The sequence below is a fragment of the Tachypleus tridentatus genome, chromosome 2 (assembly GCF_004210375.1).
Source record: "Tachypleus tridentatus isolate NWPU-2018 chromosome 2, ASM421037v1, whole genome shotgun sequence".
Taxonomy (NCBI): Eukaryota; Metazoa; Arthropoda; class Merostomata; order Xiphosura; family Limulidae; genus Tachypleus; species Tachypleus tridentatus.
Window position 1 is genome coordinate 103,100,607 of NC_134826.1, and position 22,993 is coordinate 103,123,599.

Consider the following 22,993-nt stretch of genomic DNA (forward strand, 5'->3'; position numbering starts at 1 on the left):
TATACCTACGATTTCATTCCCCAATCTTACTAAAATTTTTGTTATTCACATCTAATTTCTAAAGATAAAAATAATAAAATCAAACAATATTCAAAAATTCACAATATTATAAGAAATTTGTTTCCTAGCATCTTCTCTTTTCATATCAAAGAACACCTGGACAAGCACCACTCTCCACAGAGCAGGATCCATATAATGAGGAATGAAGAGAATGCCCCTGAAAAGAAAAAAGAAGTAGAAATAGAAACTTATCAGTCAGACAGAGTCACAATGAAGTCTGAAGAATGGCCACAGGTAGAAAAAAGAAAACTCAAAAAAGAAGAAACTGCAATATGATATAGAAATGGGAAACAAACATTTTAGGCAGGGTCCACATGTCTGATTGTAGAATTTCCTACAATGAATGATAAAGGCACACTAAACAAATTACAAGAGGAAGAAGGCAAGGAGAAATTAGTCAATCAGATAAATTGTGAAACCCAATTAATGAGGGTTGAAAGTGAAAGATCACAAAGGGAGAAAGACTACCAGAGGATAAAGGGTCTGGAATTGGTACCATGGAAGGAAGCAATATGATCAATATTACAACAAAGGGCCATGATCAAACACAGATGCCTATCCTGCTAAGGGTAAAATGAGAAATGGAAGGAAGTAGGTGAAGATGAGGAGCTACCCTCACAAGCTGCTAAAGTATTTGAAAGGAAAGAAGGAAGATCTGGATAAAAGAAAAGACAAGTAGGGTGATAAAGTGTATGTGAAACATCAATGGTAACCAAATCTGACTGTTGACATACACAGGCTGAGAAAAGAATGAACTATGTTTTGAGAGAAAGATAAAATATGGAACATAATTAACATAAAATATGGTTCAAATGAAGATAAAGTGAAGGAATAGAGTACCACATCAACAGGCAAGTTGAAAGGATAGGTTGTTTGATGAGGTGATGGAATGAAAAGGAGTGCAGGAGCATGGTAACAACAGATGAAGTAAAAATTCTACAGTGTCAGGAAAAATGAAAGGTATGGGATAAAGCCACCAGAAAACCCAAGAGTAAGGATCCTTTATCAAATAGCCAAATGAGACATTCTGCCACTCAAGGCACAGTAGGCTTGTCAGTAGGAAGTCCTCAAGTTGTAGACCAACTGTAGAGCATCTTTCACTCATGCTAATAAACCTTCATGGAAGAAGGGCACACAGAACTACCTAAAATGAAAGCAACTCGATGGGAGAAACTAGATATCCTCTCCAATGACCAGATAAAAGCTACGCTTGAAGATGTAGGACTTGCAACTAAGATTGAAGAAGAAAAAGAGGGTGATGATGGAAGAAGTATAGAAGAAAAAAGTAGCAAGTGCTGTAAGTGTTGAAACTATGGCTTAGCAGACCAATACAGAGCAAATGAGAAGGATCCAACAATGAGTGGTATGGATGAGAGAAATAACCCAATAAAGTAATTGGGTAGGAGGATAAACATAAAGATATTTGTGAAGGCATTAACTGCCAGAGCCTTAGAATAAGGGCCTGGTGATCAAAACAGAGGTAACTTATGATTGAGACTCATAACAACTGAATCTTCATTGGGAGAATCCCATCAACTGCAAAGATATCTGAAAACAAGAAGATCTAAAAATAACTCCATTGGATATATCCAGTCAGAACAGGAAAGATGATTCACACGACTGAAAGCACCCAACATGTGACATGTAATGAGATAAATGTGTTGTGTGTGAGCCCAGTATAAAAGATCCAACATCTTAAAACATAGATCTCTTGATTGGGCACCCCCATGATCAATGATATGTGGCACCACTGTAGAATTGTTGGAATGAATCATCACCAGAAAATGTTGTGCAAGAAGAAAATGACTGAATGCCTGACAAATAGTTAGAAGTTCAAAAACGTCAATATGCAAAGTACTTTTATCCACAGACCAATAGTGCAAAGTTTCCTTGTGATTGACCCGTGCACTCGAACCATGCAGGGATGCATCCATAAAAAGATGTAGGTCAGTATGTGGAGGACAAAGTGAAGCACCCACTAATGTATGTGCCTTGTCCAATCGACAAAGTAGGCCATCTTGCAGGGTAATGGGAGTAGAAGAAGAATCCTTTGCAAGGTTCCATTGATCATAAAAACCTCACTGAAAGGATCTAATCTGAGCATGACTGAGAGAGACCAGTAATATCATTGAAGACCACATTACCAAAAGTGATGGAAATGAGGTGGCTTAGCAACTGAAAATTCCACAGAATGAAGTTTTAAAGGAGAAGGCTGGGCCCAAATGATACCAGCATCAAACAAAATACCCTAAATAAATGAGATACTGAGTAAGTCTGAGGAAGAATATCCCCAGCTTGATTAATCAGCTCACACAAGCAAACACTGAAAGGAGCTACTGAATATAGCTGGCTAACTCCATTTGGAATGAGCCAGAAGAAGCCACTCATCCATGCAATAGTGCAAAGTCATTCCCAGATCATGAAGCTATTGAGCAGCTGCTCAGAGTATCCAACAGAATATATAAGGGGCTGAAGAGAAAGCCCAAATGGTAGGCTCAAAATTGATAAATCACCCCAGGATGGACAAACCAAAGATAAGATCTAGTTAATATAAGTATGTGAAGGTAAGTGCTAGCAACATCCATTTTGGTCACCATAAACCTGAAGAAAATGCCCACCTCAGGGTGAAAAACAGACACCACAGTAAAGTGGGGCAAGTAAATGAAGTGGTTGAGGTGAGCCAAATCCATGATTGGCCTCCAGTCCCTGGTTTTCTCAGGAACAACAAAATGTCAGGAATAAAAGCCCACAGAAGGATGGAAAACAGATCTCACAACCTGCTGAAATAGCATTTTCTGAACTGATTCTGATATACACTGATTGATCAGGGGATCCCGAAGAGAAGGGAAAGAAATGGGAAGTGGGTAAAGAAAGGAAATCGAAAATTCTTCTAATAAAATCTGAAGAACCCTTTGATCCCCAATGTAGGAACGTGAACAATGAAGAAAATTGGCAAACCATGTTTCCATCATTGGGTAGTTCTTGGTACTGTTGATGATAAGACATGATAATCCCACCACTTAATTGCAAGGCAAATTAATCAGCATGAACCTGAATATCAGAGTAGGAAAGAAAATCCAAAAATGAGTGGGAATTTTGGTCACAGAGTAAGGAAACATATGGCTCATAAGAAACAGGAGAAAGGGGTAAAATGTCACATACATGAGAAACAAAATCCAAGTCCTAAAGAAACCTTTGCATTAACCTGTGTATCAGGTCTGGGACAGGGAATGGGAAGATGAAGCAAAATCAGGAAGTGAAAATAGATGATCCAAGTTGTCATCAGTCTGAACAGGTTTCACTCAATTGGGAAAAACAAGGGTGATGTTCAGGGGTAAGAGCTGGTCCATGTATCATTCCATCTTCAGGCAAATAAATGAGGACAAATCACTATCAGGAGACCTGAGAAAGAATACAAGTTACTGGAATAACTTCTGAAGTAGTGCCATGAGCTTCATAATTCATCATGAAGAAGAGTCCACATAATTAGAGTGGTGAAAAAGAATAATCCAATTGCATCCGATTAATAAAAATTTAAAGTGAAGAAACTTTCATAATGAAAATTGAATAAAGAAAACCACTTTGTGAGGAAACATGAATCCTTAAATAAACAAGAAGTATGTCTGAATACAAGCACTGCCAAACAAGAAGTGACAGTTTGGTAGACAAGTATAAAGGTAGTCACATGTGTCACAGGAGCATGTCATGCTCCTATTAGTGAAGAAGTGACACATGATGATTTGCATGAGATATATGATGGACAAAAAAGTTTACATATAGAGGGCAGCATTGAAGAGGTTTGTTTGTTTTTGAATTTTGTGCAAAGCTACATGAAGGCAATCTGCTCTAGCTGTCCCTAATTTAATAGTGTAAGACCAGAGGGAAGGCCGCTAGTCACCACCATCCACCACCAACTTTTGGGCTACTCTTTTACCAACAAATAGTGGGACTGACTGTCACATTATAATGTCTCCATGGCTGAAAGAGTGAGCATGTTTGGTAGGATGGATTGACTGTCACATTATAACACCCCCACTGCTGAAAGGGCGAGCATGTTTAGTGGGATGGGGATTCTAATCCGGGACCCTCAGATTATGAGTTGAGTGCCTTAACCATCTGGCCATGTCAGGCCACACTGAAGAGGAATAGCTAATTTTGTGAGGGAGGTAAGTACTGTGTCAAAAACCATGATTTCCAAATGTTATATATATATATAATGCACTGTTGTTGATGGTAGTGTTTACAAAGGTAATATCCCACCCTTAATGCATAAAAGTACTTTATAAATTTCTTTTGTGATGTTTTTAATGTACATTTCTTGATACTATAACTCAAAACAATTTTTTAAGGACTAATAAATGTGACAAAACATTGAATTAGATTGAAGTGTTTTAAACTATTTTAGTAGAAAGTGATGTTTCATTGCATCTTAGGTCTGTACTAAAGTTTCATCTTTCTGCCAGTTTTGTTATTGAACACCATAAACTAACAAGTAATTCATACCTTCAGAAAGAAGTTGCAAAATAATAAAGTTACGATCATCAACTGTGGGATACAGAATGTTCAAACCAAAGGCTATAGCTCTGCAAGCTTCAGCTTGAACACCTTGCCATCCTTGAGGGCCATATGCTGCACTAAATGCATCTGTTCCCTTCACAAGCTGCCATAAGATACTTGAAATTCTTGATATCAGTTCTCTTTCCATGGAATCAATTCCTTTAAACTCAAAAGTCTTGAATATAAACTGAAAAATAATAAGTAAAATAACATGATTTCTGTTCCATATTTTGAGATGCATAATATATAAACTTTTATTGTTTTGATTTTAAGCACAAAGCTATGCAATAGGTTCTCTGTGTTGTGCCAACCATAGATTATTATTAGATGAATTAAAGCACTTTGAAAAACAGACCTGGATAACTAAATTTATTGCTGTAGATTTGTTCCACTTATGAAACAGAAAGAGATTCTAATCTAAAGCTTTAAAAAACAGTTGGTAAGTTCAGCATGGTTTTCATTACAATAAATAACTTGACAAAACTGTAATTTTATATTAAACTTCAGACCATAACACATGATATAAATATTGTTTGAAATTATTCTTGATTTCCAAGCACTATGCTATATGATGCTGCCCCTTTTCATCAATCAGCTTGGTGTTTTTCATTTGGTTATTCTTGATAACAAAAGTTTTAAAAATAATTCACCAATGAGAAAATAACATCTATTTTCTGAGATATTTCATGGAATGACTTTCCATTAGTAACCAAACTATTTTAATGTTTTATTTTGCAGAAAAAATTATGCTATCAAATAATATTAAAACAAATGAAATAAATCACAATACTTGTTAAAAAGTAAAAACAAAACTTACAATGATAAAACCAAATAAATAATACTTAAGCACTATGTGTTTTACATGGTCAAGTACTTAAATTCTAAGAACTGCACATTTTGAAATTATGCAAGTACCTGTAAAACAACAAGAGTGCAGTTAACAAGATGAGATTCTCCACAATGGATAGTGCTTTCTAAGATACTTAGTGTCTGTGCTAAGAGGGAAGTGTTGACAGACAGTTGATGATGTGGAGCTACATTTAGCAATGCTGGATTTGGTGATATATCACATGATAAATGATGACAACATGTGGAGCCCACATGTAACATTAGCTGGCAGATGACTTCTGCAGAATTTGACATGTTATCTGAAACAAACATTTTAACTGAAGTACACATTTCATTACTAAATATATTTAACAACAAATATATTCAATAACAAGAAAATATAATTACTACTAATAATTATGCACTGAGTAATTTCATTTCTGAACACACAAAGTCAAATTCTCCATTTTCTTTAATACAGAAGAGCTTGAATCTTACAAAATTCATATGTGTAAAACAAATTCCAAACTGCAATATCTTATTAAAGCTTTTGCTATCATTAAACAAAAGATAAAAATGCACATCAGTCAAATCCACTTTAGATATGGTAACATGAGGAGTAAACAAATGCACCAAAATTACATGTAATGTTTTTAATAAAATGAATAAAAATATCTCTAATTATCAATATATTTACTTAAATGTTATTAAATTGTGTAAGAATGTTATTAATTCCAATTAGATAAAGCTGAATACTTTTAAAATTAGATATTTTCATATGAAAGTCATACTTTAAACAATGAGTAACTAAACAATACACTTTCCAATTGCTAGAAATGATTCTTTAATAAATATGAAACAGTGCTATTTTTGTAACCAAAAATGGAGCTAGAAAATATAGCATTTTTTAATATCTCACTAAATGTCAGTAGAAAGTTTATTAATAATGTGAACAATTTCAATAAATTTATTAAAGTGTATGTATTATCTAGACTAATTTGAAAATTTGTTCTTTAAAAAAAATCAAAGTGGAGCTAAGCTCTATCACAAGAGTAGACAAATAAATAAAATATACTCAAACAGAATGGTATTGAAAATTATCTTTTATTCCTTTCTGACTTATTAAGATAACAATCTGTCAGTATTACCAAGAGATGGTGGCACTACTACATGCTGTGCTCCAAGTTTCTGGTTCACGTGATGTGTTGCAAGATGTCCTGAATTAAAGAACTGATCTACATGGTCATTGGAACAGGTCCAGATCATGTTATTGATAACATCATAACAGATACCTATCAAACAGAATATAGACTAGATTATTGGGGAATTTCTATTAAACATATTATCTAAGCTTTTGTTTTTTTTACAGATAGAAATAGACACAAAAAACATATTCAAGTCTATCACTTAATATTTCTTGAACTATGGGAAACAAGATGAGATGTTGACACTCAAATTACCAACTCTATACCATTTCCTACATGTGGAGTACATTTTTTGTATCATATTGAGTAATATGATGTTTTTGCCTCTTAAACACTTAATGTGAAGATCATTTCACATAAATAGTTACAAATACACAAAAGAAAAAAAATTAAGTTAAAAGATAACAGAAAATTATAAACTGAGCTAAAGGTACATATTGGTCCTCTGCTTCAGAATGATAAAGTTTTATTTTTAATGTATAAAGGCTTTGTTTAACATAAGCCCTTGTTTTTCATTTAAAATTATTTGAATGAACAGTTTTGTTTAAAGTATTTAACAGTTTACTTGTTAAAAAGTTTATAAACCTGTGGCAATATACTGAGGATTTTATCATCAACTATTAACCAAGTATCTGACAAAGTAAACAGTTGAGTTGTTAAAAGGTATTTTAGCTGTAACTACTAGAAAATTAAACTTTTAGCTCAATTGATGGAGCAATCACCTGCCATATAAGGTTCAAATCTAATTCATATGAGAAGTTACATTGTGCTTCAAAAATGTTAAGTCAAATATAAAGGGTGAGTAAGATAAGTAATTCTGCTTTCAACAATCTTATCTATCATTCAAATGTTAAACAATGAGATTAACTTATACTTTTTATGTTCAATTAAGATTAACACTAGCATAAGTACATTGCACTAATGCAAAAATCTAAAGAAAACCAAAAGAAAGTGTAGACTACATTAAGAAAGCCTCACCAATCTGGTGGAGAGAAGCTCCTCTTGCTAATGAACATAAGGGAGAATCCATTAGATCTGTTTTGGACAAAAATTTGCCATCTTCCACACTGAACACCAGATTTGTTGCTAAAGCTAAAGACAAAAAAATAAAAAAAAACATTCTTAGAGAATAATTCCAAACTATTAATACTTTTACTGTTAATACTAACATTGTGTAGATAAAAACAACAACAAAAGAATTAGAAATGTCAAACTGAATGGCACTTTATGTAATGTCAAAATCTCCAAAGTTAACATTTTCTTAAACTGAAATTGTATTTCCAATAGATTCTTACCTCTTCCCACAAAACCTTTTAAAATTTAAACTACCCTTTACCAGCACAAATTTTTTCTTGCCACTAGCCTTGGTACTCTTACTCTTACTTCCCTCCTCTATGATGGAGCGAGATATCTGCATACTAACATACAAATGATTACTCAACATTTCACCAATAAGAGTGTAACACTACTCCTAAAGTAACTAGCACCCTCTCTAATTTTGCAACTGTTAACAATTTCAAGATTGATTGGATCATACCAAATGACACTGAAAGTGGGAGGGCAGATGATAAATGAAAAAGCAGATAAGCATCAATTCAGAAATACATTTTCAATTTAAGAAAATGACTTCCCATATGATATGTTACCCCCTCTCACAAACAGTTAGGATCCCATATTGAACATGTAGAGAGCTGGCAAGAAGATGATCCTGGTTTAGGAAGCACTCAAAGCAAAACCATTGTGTGTAAGAATGAGCTAAAAACAATATGTCCATAGGAGATCACACCACTTCTGAGACAGGTATAATTACTGCTTGACAGAATATGTCACCAAACAAGCAGAAACAAAAAGGGATACCAAGAAAAATTACATAATAAAACAGGAAATAAATGGAAGTTTGACTTCAACCAACATCTGGTGGCACCTGGAATTGTACTCAGCCTTGAGCCCCAAAAATAAGTACCAGAAAGGAAGAGGAGGAGTTTCTGTAGCAATAACCCATCTCCACAGGTGCACACCTCCAACAAAACAAACACCAGATCCACAAGGAACAGACATCCAGCCTATGGTAGGAAGGTGGAGGGCCCAGGTTGATGTTCACCTCCAGTCCAAAACCTGGTGGTACTGGGAATTTTTCATCCAATCCTCAGTAGGAGCAGGGTACTAAACTTTATGCTGTAGATATTTGTGTGTCTTGTCCAGTTCCAACCAACACCATATCTACCAGAAAACAACATTTAGCAGACAGAAAGAGGGATGGTTATTAGAGTTCCCATCTCCAGACCCAGTTCAAATGTTGGTGGTATTGGGAATTTATTTCTCGGTTCACAATAAGAAAAGAGTAACCATCCAAACAGATGTGGGGACTCATGTGGTTGATGCAGTTGAAACCAACATCTGGCAGATGGTAGAAAGGGGGGTGTCTCAGTTGGAGTGGCAAATTGCAATATATATTGTGGAGTGCTACAACTGGATAGTATTGTGCACACTCAGGACAGGCCTCTATGTTCCATCATCCAAATTGCTAGGAACAAGTAGGTGACAAGGACTGCCATACTCCAGTAGACGAAAGAGAGAAATAATGTGTTGGAGAATCCAAAAGACCATTGAATCAGAAACTGTGCAATGGGTGACTGCAATACCCTATACTGAAAATCACATTGATAAAGTACATCATACAACATGTGCACATCAAGCCCACAGCAGGACAAGCATCAAATGCAATGGATCATCAAAGATAGGCAAAAATCTTTGCTTTACTTTTGTTAGTCCATGAGTGTATGGTCTGGGACAAACATATTTATAAAGCAAAAGATTGCAAGGTACAATTATGAGAGGATTCTGCAAAACACCCCATCTCAACAATGGGTGTAAAATGGCATGAACATGTATTAGGAAACTGTATTTTGAAAACATATAAAACACAGTGATGGAGTCAATAACCAACACCTGATGGCATCTGGAACTGTAAATCAGGTCTGTCATAAGAAAAGCCTCAATATCACAATCATCTAGCATGGTATATGATCAAAGGTTGTTCAGTGAGAATTTAAGAATAAGTATAGTTAGTCAGGCAACACTGCCAAAGAAAGGGATTCAAAGATGCAATAAAGATACCTGAAAATAAAATAAAAGTAAAGATTTACATCTCACAGAGAAACAGAGGAGCACAAAATGGTGACAGGAGATATGCAGAACCCCAAAGAGCAGGAAACAGCATCATGGTGAAGATAATGAGATGTAAAGGTATGTGTAGTGATCCACACATACCAACATTAATGATAGCCTTCCAGGAAAAACTTAAATATGCAGTCTGGAACATGGGTGATGGAACTGATGGAAAGAAGCTTGAAAAAGTCAACTGTCATCAGAAAATATGGAAAAATATGTCAGGCAAATAAACTGGTGATTCAATTTGTAAGAGTAATGAAAGAAAGATCATACAAGAGGTTAGAATTGAAATAGTCATAAAGGTAGGATACATATGGAAGGGAAATGTACAAACACTTTCTGCTTCTCCTATTTTTGGTTATTTGCTTATAAACAGTTTATTTGCCATTCAATTTACATAAAAATTTATGTAGAAGTGTATTAGTATACTTATAATATACTATACTTTCATTATCCTAATCATGATACTTTTTAAGTTATGAGGAAAAAACTACTCATGATGCAGGGGTATAAACATTTTCTGTCATAACTGTATAAGTCATGCAGTAATATGGGAGGTAAACAAACCTAAGATAAAATGGAAAATTGCATCTTAACCAGGAAGATTCAAACAGCAGAACAGCCACATCTGTAATGCCAGAACTGAAGAGGAAAGACATGTTATCATAACTAAAATTAGATTCCAAGTAACAGCTGAAAACATTTCAAGCAAACAATGAACAGCCTCAGAGGAAAGGTAAAGGGAGAATAAGGAATGGAAATGAGTGGTCAGAGCAAGATGAATATGGGAAAACGGTGGGGAAAAATAATCAAAGTATCAGAGTCAATCTCCAGAAAGGGATAAGTGACTCCAAACAATGTGAATCAAAACAGGGAAAGTTGGAACGAAGATAAGAAAAAGCATAACCTTCTGCAGTACATGGGGTCAAGGCATACTAACTCCTGAACACAGATGCATCCCAAAACAACTTACAATATCTGATGAAGGAAACACTAAATAATGACACAAAGGCTGAAACTCAAGATGAGCAGAATGGAACTACAGAAAATAGGATATAAAAACAGAACAGATCATACCTGATTAATCAATTCCACAGAAGGGGAAAAGAAGTCTGAGCAATTCCCCCTGAAACAACATGCAACTGAGAGACATATTCATGAGGGAGAAAAGGCTGTTCAAATTTTCACCTTCCCAATCACCCTATTCCTGAGTAGGAATTAAAGGATAATCATCAGTTGGATCTGAAAGTTGCACAAAACTGGTCAACTCCCAACATACTACACCCATATCATGGGCCAATAATCAGGATTCAACCCATTGGAGATGGCTGGTAAATCTACTGCAGTTGTTGTACTTGTGATCACTTGAAATTGTGAGTGCACAATTACTGCAATGAAAGACAGAGAGAAGAAAAATAAAATAAATAATAACTCTCCATCATAAAGAACAAAAACAGTAAATGGTAATTAACAACTGAATGGAAGTACAAAAATTGAGAGTAAAACATTGTGGATAAGTTAATCAAACTGCAAGTGAAAACACATCTATTCAGTAAGACTGCCAATTGAAAAGTAATTAACAGTTGCACGATTAGAGAAAGTGCTAGTTATGATATGGGTAGTGTTCCACTCCTATTGGCAGAGAGTTGCTATATAATCATTTGCACAGTAGTATGCAGATATCTCCCATTTAACATACATGAAAGTAGGTGGGATTATCAAGTTTAGTGGCGAGCAAAAATTTGTGCAGATAAAAAGCAGCATAAATAGAGAAAGCTTTTTATAAGACACAAGATATTACATCAGAAATTTAAGGTATGGACATTCCTAATTTCAAACTGTTGACCACAGAATAGATAGCTCATTGATAGCACTTTGTCACAAGAACTAGTTTCGTTCTTGTTAATTTGTACCAATTAACAGGATTAATTCTTGTTTTTATGACATACCAAAAAGCTGAAGGTGCACAGCATTCTCAGTGGCATCACATTTCAATTCAGATTACTTCAGCTCACAAGAAAAGCTCTTATAAGGAGGTGCCAAGTTTATATTTTTGTTTATTATATAATTAAACTTTCAGCAGCTTATTGCTGCCCTTTTAACACTCAACTGACATTGTAGGATCCAAACCTCATACATCCACACAAGTTCTAAATGTAATAAATATTGCAAATACTTCCATTAAATGGGCCATTCAACACGTGTTAGAAAAGTTAATACAAATAAAAAGGATAACCAAATTAGCTCACTAACTAAATTAACTTCATTAACATACATTCATAGAAAACAATTACAGTGCATGGTTCAAGTCCATATTAACACTAAAGAGCTTTTAAATGTGCATCTCTTGTACAACATAAAATTGAGAAGTGTTATACTACTTAACTAACAACTAATAATAATTTTTCAAAATCTTTATACATTTGAGCTTTTAAAACATGAGGCAGAAAATCTTGCTTGTGCAGTAAAAGAAGTAAGCATGGATATTCTTGAGTTCTTTATATTTTGATAAATACAATGTATTCATGTATTTTTCTACATATTTAATAAGTGCAGTGTACTCTTATATATCTTTTTTTTCTCTATATATGACAAAAACAATGTGTTAGTCCTTCCCCTAGATTTTTATAAAAACAATGTATTGTTGCATACCTTTTTTTTCTCTGTATAGAAGTACAATATATTTTTGCAACATTTTTTTAGATTTTACTATGCACGATGTATTCTTCCATAAAACTTTAATTATATTTTCCTAAAATATTATAACAAAATAATTTTCTTTAAATGCTGTTGTAATTCCAACCAACTTCACTAAATTTATATATGAATTACAACTAAAACAGCCAACCTTATCTGGCAAAATAACATTTGGTGACAACACAGTAGATATTCAAGTTGAGAATTCTTATAAATCATGGCACTCTACATGTACACCATGCAGATCATCTCTCTCACACACAAGTTATTTTACGACATTTTTCATGTTTCATTTCTCAAACATTTATCAACAAGTTTTATACTGAATTCAACAAACTGCTGCCCAATATCCAAACTAGAGGCTTTAAGAGTGCTTGACCAATATCAGTATTTCAATCCAGTGTTTATGTACTGAAGCTTTGTGTTATAGCTTAGTATCTTCTATTAATTCTGTTCATTACAAAATTTACTACAAAAACATTGTGCCAATTTTTGATCCCTCACATTAACTATATAAACTCTTTGACTACCAGGCATTACACCTACCAATTAACCACCAAAGCAACCATGAAACTGATCATACTGTAACTTTTGAAAATGCATGCATATCTTCATCAGATTTTGCTATCAGTACACATTACAGTATATCCAATTTTCTAACTAAGGATTTTACTTTATGATTTCCTCATGAATTTTTGCTTCTGGAATGTTCATTATACAACATGCACTGTAATTTAATTTTAAGATTAAAAATACTTTTCTAATCTGAAAAATGTCAAGTTTCATTTGCATAATATTTGTAACCCCTAAATAAGCATCAAACATTTTACTTTCGAAATATTATATTTTATCTGTTATTTTCTCAAACTATATGGAATTTGCCAATTTGACAGACCTCAAAACCACCATAAAAAATTAGGAAATAAATCAAAATTACCCTTTATCTTTCTGGAATCACTGCAAATTGTAATAGAAAACCACAGTTATTTACTTTAAATAACTTAAATCTCATAACAGTATAAATCTATTTATATCTATTAATTTTTTTGTTTTATTGACCTTTGAACTTTGTCTAGCTAAATAATCTTGCCACACTAGTTGTAAATCACATGATGCATATATAGCTTATGTTACAATGTCAAACAACATAGAACTAATCTTTACAAAATACAACTGCTTACTCTTCTTAATCTTAGTACTAATATATCAGTATTTTGTAAAATACTGTTACATTTCAATTACCACACATTACATGTGGATATATATTATTATTATTTGCATATTATTACTATTTACAACTAAATTCTTAAATTTCAATTATTTTCTTAAAATATAGAACAGTAAATAGAAAATATATAGAAAACAATGTCTACTACTTCCAACATTATGAAGGTTTTGTACTCATCCATCATACTTGTTAAGCCTCATCAAATTTTGCATGTGAAGGATATAAAGAAGTATATGTGTATCTTACGATGACATAAAATTAAAAATTACAATACCAATACAACAAAAATCACCTATAATTTATCAGGCTGACTAACTAAGCTGTATCTCAGTCTAAAAAAACCTCATTTCTGATTGAAAAATTACCTTGATCACAACTCTTCAATCTCCAACAGTTATAATGGCTTTACCCCCATAAATACTTCAGAAAGACTGAAGATTTTAAAATGAACACCTCTGATTGGTTATAAATATATACTTAAGACAAAAAAACATAGGAAAACAATAATGTTCAAAAGAGGAAGAGATAGGCAAAGCCATTGTGGTAGTTACCTAAATATATATCTCAGCAAACAGAAAAAGTAAGAGGTTATTTTATACCCTAGCTTGTCAATATTGGAAATTTGAGTTTCTAATTCATCAAAAACTATAAACTGTACATTTTATAACACCCACAATACAATATAATAGGAACAAAAACAAAAGAGGATGGGCCATGTGACATACAAATATATCAACATTTAGCAATTTTTCTTAAATATTTACTTTTGGATTAGGAAATAAAATAGCATGTATTACTAAAAGTTGAATTACAAACTACAATCTGATTCAAAATGTATGAACATACATTCATAAAATAGCAGTTTAATAAACTTTTGAATGCAAGTCTACACATGTTTATATGCATACTGACTCCTACCCACACAGAAAGGGTTAAAAGTTGTCTTAAATTCTGATCCATCACATTAATTATAAAAGAATTGTTTTAACTTTTAATCCCCCTAAATTAATTACATGAAAACCTGCATTAACTTCTGATTCCCTCCCCAAAATTGGATCCATGAGTGCTGTGTTAAATTCTGATTTACCCTATATTAACAAGATGAAATTTGCAATTTAATAACAACTTTAAAAGTTACTTCTTAAGAACCATAAAAACTATCCCATCAAAATAATTTAATAAAAGGAACAGCTAATAATGGCACCAGCACAAATCAATATGAAAAACAAATGATATGCACTGTTACACCTTTGTAGTTCACTTTTCCTTTTCCATATTTAAATCGTTGTCTTAGTGATTATAGTTCTAATAACTTAAAACTAAAGTAAATTAATTACTTTGAAAACTACAATACAAACTAAGCAAACCTTGTTAAAGGCAACATTAAATGTTCTGATTTTATAAGTTTAGGTTCTCAAGACCTAAAGCTACAAGTTCAAAGCATGTAGTGTTGTTTTTAACTATGTTTCCTTTACTTTAGTTTCTTCATTGTAAGTTTAGACAACTGTTGATTTTCTTTTGTTGCAAATTTGAAACTTATTTTATACACTAATCTTAATAAAAACAACTCCTTACAAAACAACTTGATCATTTTTTTCTAATGAATCATAATTAAACATGTACAAACATACAGACACACACATACACATACAACGTAACGAAGAAAGACCAGTTCCACTGCCAAACAGAGAGCGAGCTGCTGAACTAGAACTGCTGCTTGGTGAAGCACTTAAAATAACAATGTATGTTCCACAAGTAAATATAGGGCATCTGAGGAGACTCTTCATGCTAAGACCGCAACTTGTATTTGAAGCTATAAGATAAAGAAAAACAATTTAAAAACTACATAAGAAACTTCAGTTAAATATACCAGAAAAAATTTATTCTCTATTAATGCATAAAATCTACATCTGTACTACTTCTCTCTAATATCTGTTCTTAACTTAGGAAAGTAAAATCTTTACAATATTTAAATAATATATCATCAACTATATTTACAGGATCTGTAGAAATCTACAAGAATAAACAATGTAATGATGAAAAAATAAATCAAATTAAAAAACTCAGTATTTAACTATAACAGATAAACAGTGACTAAGCCTTGTTTTAACTGTTATTTATTTTGTTAACCATTCCTTTCTGCAAGTCTTAATGATACTGGAAAGACATATACATTTTTAATAAAAAGCTGATTATTTCAGTTGAATAATGTAGTGTAAATGGACTGAAAACAATGTTAACTGTGAAGCTACCCAACTCCAAACTGGATGTAAATTGTATATGCTATTATTTTTAAACATATGTACTTTTGCAGCAGTTGAAAACAGTAACATTCATTATGGTCAGCAAGTACACAAACATATAAAGAATCTAAATTGTCACAGAACATAAATCAGTCCCACTTGAACCTGGGGTCTCCTGACTTGGCACACTGGACGATACAGAGCCTGTCAGTGCAGCTAAGGTTATGGCACTCACAACCGTGGAACGAAAAGGTCTTTGTCGAGGCAAGATGGTATCACTGGAGATTTTGATTGAGCTTTCTTCTTTCTTCTTAAGTAGGATTTTAGTCTTCAATGGAACTACATGAAGAGTGTCTTGGTGTTGCTGCAGGATTACATGAAAAATATATTAAGACTTTGTTACTGATGACACATTTCTCCTCACAACTACAACATTTATATTTAGCTCAGTACACTACTTTTTAATAATCTGTGACTTGCTGCAAATCTATGTGGAAGGAAAATACAAACTGTTTATTTGAAATTAGTTTTCAAGTTATTGTATGTAAACTGATTTTTCACAATACAAGTAACTAAGATATTTAGGTATTGCAAAAAACATTTCTGATGTGATACTTTTACATGTAAGCTCATTCTTACCTTTTAAACCAAAGCACACATACACATAGGTACATATATACACAAATACACATATATATAGATATACAACACATACATGAGTAGGTATATATAAATATATACATACACACATATAACTATATATAGATTTATATATGCAAACACACATGATGTATTGAGGTCAGCTGATTAATACCTAACATAATCTCCACTCATTTTTTTTATCTTTTTGTATAATTTCTTTGCGTGACAATTTATCTACACATTTAACAACAAACGAAGCATTTTATGTAACACTTAATAATACACTACTGATGCTTACTTTAATATTGAATATATCCATATATATAGGCTGTGTTGTTCCTTGGCGTATGGGAACAAATGGGCTCCAGATCAAGTAAAAATAAGAACCATCACTAGTAAACTGGATTGTTGTCATGCTCTTCTCTTCAAGGTAGCCATTTGAAAGATGGACAACCATCTCTTGCTAGATTAAAGAAAGTTCACTTTTAGGAAGACATTTATCTCTTGTTAGATTACAGAAAATTTACTAGTTGAAAGATAACGATCTGTTGTTAAAGTTGATTGTTAAAAAGAACATATAGCCATGAAACTTTAATAAGTGTTAACTTCTGATGTTGAACATTTTTCTAAAACAATATCTCTGTACTGACACCAAACTTAAATGAAGTTTCATTTAAATGCTCATACTAACCTTTAATGTAAATGGATTAATCAACAGTGCAAGCAAGGTCAAATCTTTATCCAATGTATATGGTCTGTAAAGTAGTAAACCATTTCCCCAAGCCACCCTCCCACCATTAAGATCTGCGGTACGGGAGTAGATGAAGCCCCTAATAAACATGTAAAACCAAAGCTATTGGTATAAGTTTTGAAAACAGCCACACTCACCAAGACAAGCTAAATTATTTAATCTATTTTTCTAAAGTAACTACTAAAACTCCACAACTGATATCAACTGATTAATAATTAAATAAACTTTCTGTCATCTATTTTCCATCTTGCATTAAACTGCAAGCAAACAGAAATATAATACCTATTATAACCTAACCTAAATCAAAAGAAATAGAGTATATTAAACTGCAAGAGAATAAAGGTTCATATGATTTTTAAAGTTATTATTGTAATACTTTCAATGCATTAACTCTATCTCTTAGTTTAAGCCAGCTAGAAATGTTAAAAGCACAAAATGAACCATTAGTATTTCCACATAATGAAGTTACTTTAATATATACAATTGATTACCCTGTTCAAGTTGCAATTAAAGTGTAACTGGACAATATTAAACACAATAAGATCTGAATCTATTCAGATAGTTTCACCAGTTATAGCTTAAGGCATCTCAGTTCCTTCTCTTTTATTGGCCCTACAGAAAACATATACTAAACACCAACATAAGTTTAATGAAAAGGTTTTTCATCTTCGTATTTTACATTTCTGGAAATCAGGTCTCAAATAACAAAACAAATCTACCACTATTAATGTGACAAGTACGTATTATACAGGGAGTTCGAAAAGTCACTGTGCAGTTTTGTCTGTCAATAAATATGTAAGTGCACAGTGACTTTCCGAACACCCTGTATAATAAATAAGTAACAAATTGCTGATATTGTTTTGCAAAACACTTAATCCAGAGCTATAATATATGGAAAATCAAACAATAGGTTTTAAGCTTTCATGCCAGACAAAATTGAAGGAATATATTTAACTCTTAAACAAAAAGGTGTTTTTTTGGAAAATTAACATATGCATCCTTACCTCAGTGTACCATATAAACCAGTTCCAACTTTAACTAGCCCTTGTCCATTTGAGCTTGTCATATACAGATGTTTTCCATCACACGTAATGCTTCGACTGCCTTCAACATCTAAACAAAAAAATGTGCATGTTCAAACTGATTAGAACAAAATGAAATAAATAAAAACCAAGTTTTGGTGGTTTACAGTTGGCTTCAGAGTTGCGCTTGGCAGACTCTAACAAAATTTATGTTGTTACTGATAAGACCTCAAAGTTACCTGTCAAGTGTTCTGGAAATTTTTAATATAAGAGAAAGAATATTTTAGCCTTGAACAAGTCTCTGGTGAGACTTCACTTGGAATATTACATGCAAATCAGTTCTCCTTACTACACAAAGGATAATGACATTGTGAAAGGAGGGCAAAGAAACTATTAGAATAATTTCTATCTAAAATCACTTCATTTATATATACAGGCATAGTTTAGAATCACATTTTCTTGAGTACAGAAGAATTAGGGAGGACTTGATTCCAAATTGTTAGAATGACGATATTTTTCAAATTGTCTGTTTCAGCAGTGGAATAAAGAAATTGAAAATGCATATTTGAATATCAGAGGCAAAATTTCCAAACTTTGGAAACCTAAATGCAGGTTTGTTTTAGACAAGTGTTTTTTTGGTTAGTTATACAATTATTGTATGACTTGCCTAATTATGTGGCTTATGCTGTTTAAGTTAACTACCTAAACATTTTTTGTATAGTTTTATAGGCATGAAGATTATATTTAGTTCATTTGAAAAAATAAGCAGAAATAGATATTTGATACTTTTGTTTTTTGCTTTATGTGATTTTTAGATGAGAGCTGAACTTGACGAGTCAAATGGCTTTCTGTCTCCTTGCATTTTATTATTCTTAAGTAATATATGTGCATAGAGGGAGAAAGAGAAATATACTTTTTGTGTTTCTCGTGTATTATTATTAAAGTAGCAAAGCTGATTTTGAAATTTAACATGATGTAATGAAAAGACTTAAAATATAATTGTATGTATAAATACAGAGGGAGAAAGAAAAGGAAAAAGCAATATATTTTACTTTTGTTTAAATTAGATTACTTGATTTCCAGCTTTGAAAACATTTAACAAAGAAGCCTTAAAATTCAACCTAAATGTATTTATAATATAATGATACAAAAATCAAAAACGATTTGCTTATCTGCACTAAGAACTTGTAAATAGCATAACAGTAACTAGAACAGACAGAACTTACAAAATCACTATTCAGGGTTTGGTATCTGATTAATCCAATGCTTCAGAGTATCTTCAAGCACATCTATTTGTGGTGGCATTGAGTGGTAAAAATGATTATACAAATATTGTACAGAATGGAATAACTTATGTCTTGTCCAGTTTGAGTCCCTTCTACTTGTAGAGACACTGATTGACAAAGAGCATTCTGGCAATAAATGTGGTATATAGCCAAGCATTTTAATGATCACAATTTAGACTGGACTAAGCCAATGTCATCAAACTATTCATTCTTAGTATAATTTGTTCACTGATGGTGAACATGTTCATTAAGTGGCATTCACAGGGCTTCATGATCAGATTCAAACACTGATAATTTAGTACATAAGTATATGGTCAAATAAATGAGAGAACAAAACTGTAAACAGAAATAAAGACAGACCTTGTTCATTCTTGTCTCCTTTTGAAGTTAATCTGTCTTCAAAAGGCCAGCTGAGAATATGTTTGGATCCTATGACGGAAGATGTACACAAGTTTCGAACCTGCCTTAAATTCTGTAAGATGTCAGCAACTGGTAGGCTGTTTAACTCGGGCATTTTTTGTAAGAGGTATATTACATGCAACATCATCTGCAAAGAACCTCTAAAAAAATTTATGAAATACATAATGTTTTTGTAAGACAAAATAATTTTTTAACTCTTTTAACAACATAAGTAGTGATCTTATCAGCTGAAAAAATTCACTTTTGTTAAGTGATGCATTTTATATTTGATTCAGCTTCTGTTGAAAATAATTTATAGTTGGTTGAAATGTAATTATAAAGATTAAATATAGCCCATTAGCACTGCAGAAAACAATCTTTATCAATCAAAAATCATTAAATACAAATTTACAAAACTTTATGAAGCCCCTGAATTGTTATAAAAACTAAGTATACAAGTTAAACATAATGAATTATGTAAGCAATATCAAGAAGTTTACAATACACCAAAAGAACTCAAAAGTGTATTATATAACGTTTTATACCTTTGCAATAGTCAGTGGCCAAAATCAAACTACAGATTAACATTCTAGCACTAAAATTGTCATATATTTGTTTACTATTGTATAAGAAGATAATTCAATACATTAAATCACCAGCAAGAAGCAATTTCTATCAAACAGTATTATGTATGTTTTGAAATGTTAACATTTCTTACAAATGTAGAAATAAACCAGTGAAATTCCTTTACAACATTTTTGGAACAATACTATGCTTGAATTTTACATTAAATGACATATTCTTAGAATAAATTTTTCCAATTATTATAACCACCACAAAAAGAGAAATAAATATTTGGTCACTTTCAATGTAGTTTCAAACTACCTTGCACAAGCTAAAGCAACCAAAGCAGCTGCAGTATTCTGTCGTTGGATAGAATCTTTTACAATAGCATAGTCAAGATCTACACTTAATCCTTCTTCCCCCAGCCAAGAGCACAGAAGATTTTCCAACCCTGAAAGGCAATCAGCAGGTTCCTTCATAAGACTTAGTGGAGGGCATTCTCTCAGACAATTTAATAACAGATTTGCTGTAATGCCACAAAGACTAGGGTCAGTTTTGCTTTGTGACTGAAGGAGGGGAAAAACAAGAAGCAAACTAACTCGAGAAGAGAATGATGCTTGTTCCTGTTGATTTTCCGATGACTTTTTGAGTAGAAAATGAGCATCTTCTAGACCAATGTTTCCTCTTTCACATTCATCTACGGCAAACTGTTTTTGGGCAGTCCACAAACCTCGTAACGCATTCAAACGGTACTCCAAAAGCCTTGTATAAGCATTATTTTGAGTTCGGCATAGCCTTAAAATTCTATCATTTAAATCGTCCAGATTATCAGTTTCTACAGTAACAAATTCAACGTCACGTTCCCCTTCATCCCCTAGACTATTAATATCATGCGGCAATTCAACTAAATCCGTAATTCTTAGCAAACCATCCTGCAAAAACAGAGAATCTTCTGTAAGAGACAACCATTGCGATTGATCCAAACGAGATCGAGACATAATAAATACTTTTGTTCGAGTCTTTCACTGGAGTTTCCGAGTTTATATTAACTGAAGTGTCACTGTAATATACGATTGTTTTCACGCACAAGTTACATCCTACGAGTTCACCGGCAATAACCATGAATGCCGTAGGATTGTACTGACCAATTACAATTGAGATTTAAGAGTAGCAATGAAGAGTTTTCTAGTGCTGACATCTAGCAAACTTTATATAACTTTATTTTGCGCATCTTGGGTATTTATTTATTGATTGTCTAGATATTACATATGCACAGGCGTCATAATGTGTGTGTTTAAACTAGTTTCAAATAGAAAAAATCACATTTTTAACTTTATGAAAATGATAAGATCTAAAACGAGAAAGTTACAACACAAACATTAAATATATCCCATAACTAATTTCTTAAACACTTCCAAATTTGAAATTTTGTAATATTTTATGTCAATCATTAAATGCCTAAGCGATATTTTAAACTTCATGGAATCATTTAAGATTTTTATTCGTATTAAGAATGATCTTAACATCAAAGATAGTGAAAATCATCAATTTTTTCTTCTTTTAACATCAATTCTTTCACAAGTCGTATGTATACATTAAATTACTGGCTGACGAATAGGATGTACACTTTAAATTATATTATGATGTTTTATGTCTTTCACTTATATAGTATTGGCCTGGGATGGCCAGGTGATAAGGCACTCGACTCGTAATCTGAAGATCGAGGGTTCGAATTCCCATCACACCAAACATGTTCGCTCTTTCAGCCATGAGAGTGTTATAATGTGACGGTCAATCCCCCTATTCGTTGGTAAAAAAGTAGCCCAAGAGTTGGCGATGGGTGGTGATGACTAGCTGCCTTCCCTCTAGTCTTACACTGCAAAATTAGGGACGGCTAGAGCAGATAGCCCTCCTGTAGCTTTGCGCGAAATTCAAAAACAAACAAACAATACTCACATAGTAATCCTACATTTGGCCTGGCATGGACAAGCGCGTAAGGCGTGCGACTCGTAATCCGAGGGTCGCGGGTTCGCGCCCGCGTCGCGCCAAACATGCTCGCCCTCCGAGCCGTGGGGGCGTTATAATGTTACGGTCAATCCCACTATATTGGCGGTGGGTGGTGATGACTAGCTGCCTTCCCTCTAATCTTTCACTGCTAAATTAGGGACGGCTCGGTGCAGTTGACTAACAACTTATTCACTTAAATACTTGTTGAAGAATCCGCAAGCGATTGTGGCTCTATGTTCCGAGATGGAATCTAATGGTGATAACTAACTAATCATACATTTAAATAAGATTTATGAAATATTAGTTTTTTTCTCATTCACTCTGCAAAGCTAT

The 22,993-nt window shown here is 32.9% G+C and overlaps 1 protein-coding gene across 6 annotated transcripts in view; it reads right to left on the minus strand.

Moving 5' to 3' along the window:
- The window catches only part of LOC143244726 (putative E3 ubiquitin-protein ligase HECTD4), a 216,974-nt gene extending 195,191 nt beyond the window's left edge, over positions 1 to 21,783 (minus strand). For 2 of the 6 annotated variants that reach the window (XM_076489884.1, XM_076489883.1), the window contains exons 1-11: positions 20,975 to 21,780; positions 20,051 to 20,250; positions 18,387 to 18,495; positions 17,323 to 17,461; positions 16,930 to 17,094; positions 16,149 to 16,353; positions 15,392 to 15,559; positions 7,629 to 7,742; positions 6,594 to 6,737; positions 5,533 to 5,765; positions 4,564 to 4,804 (exon numbers count right to left, since the gene is read on the minus strand). In XM_076489884.1, the coding sequence (XP_076345999.1) occupies positions 4,564 to 4,804; positions 5,533 to 5,765; positions 6,594 to 6,737; positions 7,629 to 7,742; positions 15,392 to 15,559; positions 16,149 to 16,353; positions 16,930 to 17,094; positions 17,323 to 17,461; positions 18,387 to 18,495; positions 20,051 to 20,250; positions 20,975 to 21,651 (2,395 nt within the window). In that variant the 5' untranslated portion in view covers positions 21,652 to 21,780. Of the gene's footprint in view, positions 1 to 4,563; positions 4,805 to 5,532; positions 5,766 to 6,593; positions 6,738 to 7,628; positions 7,743 to 15,391; positions 15,560 to 16,148; positions 16,354 to 16,929; positions 17,095 to 17,322; positions 17,462 to 18,386; positions 18,496 to 20,050; positions 20,251 to 20,974 lie in introns of all 6 variants that reach the window. The other 4 variants (XM_076489886.1, XM_076489885.1, XM_076489888.1 and 1 more) reach the window with 4 other exon arrangements.
- Between the last annotated feature and the right edge of the window lie 1,210 nt (positions 21,784 to 22,993).